An 8,124-nucleotide genomic window follows, 5' to 3' on the forward strand; every position below is an offset into this window, starting at 1 on the left:
CATGCAGTACTGTCTGCCCGCTCACACACTAAACGCTCGGTGACTTGTCAGTTGGCCTGTCCTGCCTGTTGTTCTACTGCTTCATCCCTCCTTGCTCGAACAACAAAGTCTGTGCTGCAAGCTTGTTCTTGCTGAAACCAGACTGTAAGCCCACACACAAGCAACATCGGCACCGTCGGCCTCGCAGGCCCAAGCTGCTAAGGATCCCCACGTCCCCCACCACGTTGTGGGGGTTGCGTGTCCGGCAGGACGGGGAGCGGGCCCAGGGTGGGATGACCCTGGGACGCTCAGCTGGGGGGAGGGTGGCGGGAGCCATGGAGAGGGTGCTCCATGGTCCACCCCCTCTCTTGATGCCCCTTGACCACGTGTGCCCCCTCCCAAGGTTTGCTCACGCGGCCTATCACAGCGGGGTGACTGTAACACAGGTATATTGGGCTGGCTTCCAGGCACCCTCCGCATTCCCTACCGCCCGTTGTGCCCAATCGGCTCCTGGCAACCCTGCGCTCCGCCGGTTGTCTCTCTCGCATTTTGCAGTGACTCATCGTCGTGCTGACAGGATACGACACGTGTTGTGCTTGCAACCTGTTGCTCTTGCGTTGTTGCCCCTACCCGTTGCGGGTAGTGCTCCTACACTCCTGGCGCACTACACTTCCGGCAGAGCGGCACTGAGCTGGCAACCCTAGTGGTTGCATGCTGCAAGAAGTCTTAACAGACAGACAGACAGACAGACAGACAGACAGACAGACAGACAGACAGACAGACAGACAGACAGACAGACAGACAGACCGGAGCTCAAGCGAGGTGTGGTGGCCAGATGATAGTGCCTGGGTGTTCGGTATTTCTTACTATTGACTGTAACACAGTGGGGTCTATCCGCCTACTTTTTTTGTCATCGACCCGGACTCCAAGGATCATGGGCCCCATTCGCAGCAGGCAATCAAAGTCGGGTTGCCGCCGTCGTGCCTGCCGCGACGTTCAATAACGAGCGATGATCCCAAATGGCTCGCGCGAGTTCAAATCCCGACACGTAACTGCGACTTTTCCCTCACGGGCATCCGAGCGGTGGACGGCAGCGTAAGATACCACCGGCTTCCGAATTGCCCCCTCGCTTGTGCATGCCGGCAGGGTAGCGGGTTCGAACCCATCATATTGATCTGCCACACCCCCGTTCCCACTTGTGTCTGTAATCTCAGTCTCAATCTTGCCCCACCCAAGCAGGCAGGTAGGAGGTGTTTGTCTACCTTGTTGGCGCCAAGAGGATGAAAAGTTCAGGGGCAGGCCTCGGTGGCCGCCACCGCTAGGCCCCCACCCCAAAAGGGGTGGGATGGTTGTGGCTAAAACCTGTCAATATTGCGGGAGAGCATGATGCTTGCGGCATGCTATTCTCCCATCTCTCATTCTGCCTGCGCTTTTGTGGCTAGTCAACCCCACCAGCCCTTACTTCTACTATAAAAATGAGTGTTGCAGGCGGGTTACAACAACATTGATGTTCCGGAGCAGCAACTGGGGGTGCTGATGGCAAATGAAAGCAGTGGGATCAGGCAAAAAAATACACACAGTGTAGGAGTACAGTCAGGGCGCCGGTCAAGAGGGACGACAGCTGCGGGCGCACCCACTTCGGCTAGCTGTATGCATGCACCGCTACCAGCAGCCGAATGCTATGTGGCAGCAACCGAATGCTATGTGGCAGGCAAATGTGCAAGGGCTTGGTTTGGTCAGCCCTAACCAAACCAGGCACACATGTGGAATCCATAGGAGCACCGAAACATAGCGGCAACTGTGCCTCAGATCAGCTGGCAAGGCCGGAGGCGTGTGCAACACGCCCACGCCCACCCCTATGAACTGTTGTTGCCCAAGGCGCAGGCTACAGACACGAGGGTGGAGCAAACCAGGCTTGAGCCGCCTCATGCGGCCACGCGGGTGCCGCACACCTTGTGGACCGCCTCCACCACCTTCTCCGGCTGCACAATGGTGGCCGCCTCCAGCTCATAAGCATACGAGGTGGGCACGTCCTGGGAGGACAGGCGCAGCACCTGCGCATGTGCACATGGGAGGCAGGCGGGCCGCGGGGCGGTGAGGAGCAAGGCGCCATGCTCAAGCATAGCAGCGGGTGAATCGGCAACAGAAAACAAATATGCAACAGCCCTTGGACAGCAACATGCCAAGCGCCTGCACCCCCCCCACCTCGTGGTCCAGCTCGTTGAACAGCGACTCGTGGATGACGGCGGACAGCGAGGCGCCGATGCCGCCCGTCTTCATGCACTCCTCCACGATGATGGCCTGCGCCGCGGCCGGGTGGGGGTTGGGCAGCATGCGAGTTCGGCCACAGGAGCGGGGAATAGCAGAGGCGCGCGAGGAGGCAGCAGGGGCACGGGCAGCCAGCCGCCCGCGCTAGATGAGCGGGGCTGGCTGGCCTCTGTCCAGCTGCCACCCCTTAACCACACCTTGCGCGTCTTCTTGATGGACTTGGAGATGGTCTCCATGTCAAAGGGCTTGAGGGAGATGAGGTCAATCACCTGCAGGGGGAGGGAGGGGGGGCACGGGGCCAGTCGAGGTGCGTGTGAGCGCACATAAGGGGAGCGCAAGATACATGAGCGCAGCGGCGATGCAGCCCCCCCGGCCTCCACGACTCGCTGCACCACACCACAACACACGGCACCAAACCACACCACGGGAGAGCAGCAGCGAGCATTCCCAACAAGCGCATGCACACAGCTGCCAGCCTCCTCCCCCAGCAGCAACCCCAACCCCTGCCCCCGCCCCACCCACCTCTGGGTTGTAGCCCTGCTTCTCCAGCTCCGCCACCGCCTGCATCACGACGTAGCGCATCCGGCTGTAGCAGAAGATGGAGACGTCGGTACCCTCGCGCACCATCTCCGCACGCTCCAGGCACTGGCAGTAGTCGCCCGGGTGCACCTCGCCTGCGTGGGCAGCGCGGCAGTGCGGGCACGGAAAGCACCGTCAGCGGCAAGGCGGGTAGGAGGAGCAGGCGGGATAGCACAGCCATGCGCCCGCCGCCCGCTCCGCAACAGGTGAGCGCAAACCGCGGCAGCAGCCATCTGGCCACCTGCGCACACACAAGGGCGCAAGGAGGCCCAAGGAGGCTGCCCCAGGGGTCGCACCCTTGACGTTGTACAGCAGTACGTGCTCGAAGAAGATGATGGGGTTGTCGCTGCGGATGGCGCTCTTCAGCAGAGCCTTGGAGTTGGCCACCGTGGAGCACGCCACCAGCTGCACGCCTGGGACAGAGAAGGGGGAGGGGCAACACAGGCGGGCAGGGCAGGCAAGAGGTGTAAGGCATCGGCCAAGGAGGGTGAATGGGTGTGGGGATAGCCGTGCATGCGTCCCAGGCTGGCTTGGCTGCAGCCCCACCCCGGCCCCCGCCCGCCCACCAGCCTGCCAGCCAGCCCGATGGCCCAAGGGCGCCACACCCTACGCCCTAGCATCCCAAGCATGACGAGCGCCCCACCCAACCGCACCAGCTTCCCTCCCCCCTCTGCCCACCCACCCACCCGGGATGGACTGGAAGTAGGACTCGAGGCGCTGGCTGTGCTCCGCGCCCAGCTGGCGCCCCACGCCTCCCGGCCCGCGGATGACCATGGGCACCTTGAACTGCCCCCCGGAGGTGTAGTGCAGCATGCCGCAGTTGTTGGAGATCTGGTTGAAGGCCAGCAGCAGGAAGCCCATGTTCATGCCCTCCACGATGGGGCGCAGGCCCGTCATGGCGGCGCCCACCCCCATGCCCATGAAGCCGTTCTCGCAGATGGGCGTGTCCAGCAGCCGCATGTCGCCGTACTTCTTGTACAGCCCGTACGACACCTTGTAGGAGCCGCCGTAGTGGCCCACATCCTCGCCTGCGGGCGCATGCGGCGGCGGTGGTTGGGGGGAAGTGGTGAGGCAAAGGCGCGAGGAGAGCAGCCAAGGAGGGCAAAGCAGCGCACGTGGCAGGGGCGGCGCAAACAGGGCAACGGCAAGCTGCTTGACGCAGCAACATCAACAGAGCAGCCAGCAGACACGCGTGACACATGCTGCTGCACCCGCTGCTTTGCTGCTCCTCAGCCGTTGGGTGCCGGGCCTGCCGCCCAGTTTCTGCCGCCCCCGCAAGGCGGCTCGGCATCCAACAGCACCACGCTCCCCACTAAAGCATGCTGCTGCGTCCGGCTGCAGAGCAGGCATGGCAGCAAGCTGCAAGCCAGCGCTGCGGCTGCGGGGCGGCAGCAGGGCGCACCCATCAGGCAGACGGTGGGGTCCTTCTCCATCTCCTCGTCCAGCCCCTCCCGGAGCGCCTCCCACATCATCATCTCACGCTTCTGGGCCTTGGCAACCAGGGAGCGCTGGTTGGCGCGCACTGCAGCAGCGGGAGCGCCAGTTTCAACCAGTGGGCGACCAGTGGGGGATGATCGGCCTGTGGCGGAGGCACGCATTGCGGCCGCTGCCGGGCCCACCTGCTGCGGTGGGCCTGCTGAGGGCCGCCACCCGGCGGGCGGCCGGGCTGCCAACCGCAGCCGAGGAGGGCGCCGGGCGCACGGTGCACGATGCTGCCGCCATCCTGGTCCACTGACAGTCCAACGATACCAGCAGTGTGCAAACAGGGCTGCAGCGCAATCTGGAGCCGCCCACGCCAGCTGCAGCGGCACACCCGCGCAGCAGGATGACCGCAGCAGGGTCACAGGAAAGAGCAATTGCGCATGCATCCGTCCCTCCCACAGCATACACACTTGTTGGAGGACTGAGCGATTGCATGTGTGAGTCTTCCGGGGCGCCCGCGACACCCCCGCCCCACCACCCCTGCCCCACACCCTCCCTAGCCACTCAGCCCGTTTTGAAGCTGCGGAAGCACGCTCTGGTAGTCTCCTAGAGGCAGCTGGTCTGGCGCATTGCCCCTCCGCGGACCACAACTCACACCAACATGCCAGGCGCAGCAAGTGTGGCTGCCAGCAGAGCTGGGGTGAGGCGGGAGATTAGGGCAGCCATTGCAGGAACGGGTGGCGCTGGAGGCGGCGCGAATGGAAGGGCGCCCTGTGGTGTGGCACCCCAGCCGCCGCTCCTGCCGCCGCTCCCGCTGCTGCCCACTCGCGTGCTAGGCCCCTGCTGGCTGCGCAGGTATGCACCAGGGGGTGCCGCCCCGTACCAGCGCGGCAAGCGCTGGTGCTGCAGCGCGCGGCGGCGCCATGCAGCACTGCCCGCCGCAGCCTGCAGCCGTGCCGCGCAGCAGCCAGCGAGGCAGAGGCGAGCCCGGCGCCAGAGGCGGCGCCAGCGGTGCAGGCCCCTGAGGACGCCCAGCCCGGCGAGCAGCCCCAGGCGCGCAAGCCCAAGCTGATGACGGATGCGTGGAGTGAGGTGTTGCAGATGAGGAAGGACCACACCACCATCGAGACGGTGGTGAAGAGCGCAAACAAGTCGGGTGGGTGGCTGCCCTGCTTGAGGGGATGCATCGCACCCCGAGGCCGCCTCCCGGCCGCGGCCTGGCGCAGGCGGAGTGTTGCACTGTGTTGATGGGGTGCTGGCGCTGGAAGCCCAGCAGAAAATACGCCCGCCGCAGACCCTGGCTGGCTGTCCGCCCCTCCCTCCTTGCAGGCCTGCTGGTTCCGGTGGGCAAGCTCACTGGCTTCCTGCCCTACAAGCTCCTGGACCCGTCCCGCCTGCAGCAGCGCCGCCCCGACGGCAGCCGCATCCCGCCGCCGCCCAACGGCCACCAGAGCCTGGTGGGCGCGCCGGTCAGGGTGAAGGTGACGCAGGTGCGCCGCGGCGGCCGCCCTGCCACGCGCCACCCCTGCCGGCAGCCTCGCCATGCTGCTGGCGCCCCATCAGAGAGCGGCCCTGCCTCCCAGCCCCACCTGCTCCTGCCTGCCCCGCCCACGTGCCCCGCCCTTGTGCCCTGCGCTCTGTGTGCCGCCTGGAGCAGGTGATTGTCCCCGAGAAGCGGCTGATTGTGAGTGAGAAGGCGGTGCTGCTGGATGAGCTGGCGGCCATGGTGCAGCCGGGGGACATCATCGACGGCGTGGTGGGGTCCAACATGGACTGGGGAGCCTTTGTGGAGTGCCACACGGGTGCGCCGTGCGGGGGGCAGCGCGGGTGTGGCAGGTGGTGGTGGTGGCGGTGGCCTTGTCCTCCCGGGCCAGTGCCGCTGGGTGGATGGGCGGGGCCAGCATGCCCATGTGCGCGCATGGGCAGACACCCGCTGGCGGCGTGCCGCGCCGGCGCCGCGCCATGGGACAACCAGCTGCCGCCGCCTCGCTCGCTGCCGCGCCGCCTGGCCGCCGTTGCCCGCCACTCACCCGCCGGCCCGCGCGACGCCGTGCCGCAGTCAACGGCGAGCCGTGCCCGCGCGCCGAGGCGGTGCTGCCCATGCGCGAGCTCTCCTACTCCTGGCTCAACTCCGCCAGCGAGGTGGTGCACCCGTCGCAGCCCGTCCAGGTGGTGGTGCTGTACCGCGAGACGGCGCCAGAGGCCAAGGTGCGCGGGCCAGCGGCCGGCGGCCCTGTATCCTGTTGGCAGGCGCCGCGGCGTGGCAGCCGGCACTATCGCTGTGCCTGCATTCGTGCCCGGCGGCCTCGATGTGCAGCAGCACCCTGGCGTGCCCGCCTTGCCCCTTCACCTGGCCGGCCGGCTGGCTGGCTGTGCGGCGTGCAGGTGGTGGTGAGCCTGAAGCGGCTGGAGGAGGACCCGCTCAAGGAGACGCTGGACAATGTGCTGCCGCTGGGCAAGCAGGTGGGGGGTGGGGAGCTGGACCGCATTCCTGTGCTGCCGCTGGGGAGCCAGCCGGTTGGTGGGCCGCGGCCTGGGCACGGCGGCGGCAGAAGCAGCGGCCCGGGACATGGGCAGCGCATTTCGGGAGCAGGTCCCGAGCACCGCGCGCGGCCTGGCAGTGTGCGGCGCCGCCTCACGTGGGCTGCGCTTGCTTGCCGCGCGTCGCGCCGCGGCCCCGGCTGCAGGCTGGAAGCTACGAGCAGCTGTCTGTGCCTGCGGCGGTGCCCCAGGGCGTGGACGAGATCCTGGAGGCTCTGGACCGAGAGGAGGGCATCGCATCCATCACGCTGGGGCGCTGCGTGGAGGAGAAGCGCACCGTCAGCCAGGTGCGGCGGCTGGGGGCGCGCACGTGTGGTGTCCCTGGTGGGCTGGATGCTGAGGCACAAGCTGGATGCTGAGCCAGCCAGCCTCTCTCCTCCAACAGCACGGCAGAGGCACCAGCTTTGCCCCGCTGCCCGACCCCCGCTGCCCTCACCCTCCTGCCCCAGCCTCCTGCTTCCCTCCTGCAGGACCTGGAGCTGTGGATCACCAAGGAGACAGTGGCTGACGGGTACAACCTGGCGGTACGGGCGGGACGGGTGGTGCAGGAGGTGATAGTCAGCACGCAGATGAGCCCAGAGGAGATGCGGGCCACCGTGCAGCGCGTGCTGCGCTCCATCAACTGACCGCGCCGCGCCGCGCCGCAGCGGTGTGGTGGCGCCGCGCCCAGGCGGGCTTGCCGCCGCGGCGAGCGTGTTGCTCCGCTCCGGCGCGGCTTGCTCAGCGCGCTTGACCTTCAACAGGCCAGCTTTCGATGCTCGCACCCTTCTCGCTGGATTTTCTGCTCCTGCTCTGCTCTGCGTACCTAATTATACCTCGCCCCCCATTCGTCTTGCCCTCTTCATGTCTGTTCATGTCTGCTGCAACCATCATGCCCAGCTCCGCCACTGCCCAACGCCAGCGTTCTCAATGCATGGTGGCTGCGAATGAAATGTTAAGGGCACAGTGCATGAAACCAAAAAGGCGATGAGATGGCAGAGCCAAGCAGCAGGCGCAAGCAGCGGAGGCAAGGAACAAACAAAAGAATGTGATGATACAGTGAAAGAAGAGTCGCACCGGCAGTGGCAAGGAATTGGCACACACGGGGCAAGCTGCACACACTCTTGACGCCTGGGCCGCCCAGCGCCAGCTACCCGCTGGGCTGCGCTGCGCCAGGTATGCTACACGCTGCGGCCGCCGCTGAAGCTGTCGCGCCGGCTCCCCTGCCGCATCCCTGCCGCCACCCCCGCCAGCGCCGGCCCATCCAACGACTCCCGCGTCTCCAGCCCCACCTCCTCCTGGCGCACCAGCTCCGCCGCCGCCAGCTCAGCCATGCTGAGGCTGCGCTTGAACAGC

The 8,124-nt window shown here is 66.3% G+C and overlaps 3 protein-coding genes across 3 annotated transcripts in view; 1 reads left to right on the forward strand and 2 right to left on the reverse strand.

Moving 5' to 3' along the window:
• Window positions 1-1,904: 1,904 nt before the first annotated feature.
• Window positions 1,905-4,301, reverse strand: CHLNCDRAFT_48843 (hypothetical protein; the record flags this gene model as incomplete). The annotated part of the gene is made up of 7 exons (XM_005847358.1): window positions 1,905-2,033; window positions 2,185-2,280; window positions 2,445-2,516; window positions 2,770-2,921; window positions 3,123-3,239; window positions 3,513-3,854; window positions 4,229-4,301. 7 exons carry the CDS (start codon window positions 4,299-4,301, stop codon window positions 1,905-1,907), a joined length of 981 nt encoding a protein of 326 aa, XP_005847420.1.
• Window positions 4,302-4,729: 428 nt separating this feature from the next.
• Window positions 4,730-7,415, forward strand: CHLNCDRAFT_57952 (hypothetical protein; the record flags this gene model as incomplete). Its single annotated transcript, XM_005847210.1, has 8 exons — window positions 4,730-4,948; window positions 5,104-5,404; window positions 5,578-5,738; window positions 5,906-6,050; window positions 6,308-6,456; window positions 6,634-6,711; window positions 6,936-7,076; window positions 7,260-7,415. Exons 1-8 carry the CDS (start codon window positions 4,910-4,912, stop codon window positions 7,413-7,415), a joined length of 1,170 nt encoding a protein of 389 aa, XP_005847272.1. The 5' UTR covers window positions 4,730-4,909.
• Window positions 7,416-7,949: 534 nt separating this feature from the next.
• The window catches only part of CHLNCDRAFT_134300 (hypothetical protein), a gene marked incomplete at both ends in the record, with an annotated part of 3,467 nt that continues 3,292 nt past the window's right edge, over window positions 7,950-8,124 (reverse strand). Inside the window, one exon of the mRNA XM_005847359.1 lies at window positions 7,950-8,103. Coding sequence (XP_005847421.1) covers window positions 7,950-8,103 — 154 coding nt within the window. The remainder of the gene's footprint in view (window positions 8,104-8,124) is intronic.

The sequence above is a fragment of the Chlorella variabilis genome, assembly GCF_000147415.1.
Source record: "Chlorella variabilis unplaced genomic scaffold CHLNCscaffold_11, whole genome shotgun sequence".
NCBI classification, from domain to species: Eukaryota; Viridiplantae; Chlorophyta; class Trebouxiophyceae; order Chlorellales; family Chlorellaceae; genus Chlorella; species Chlorella variabilis.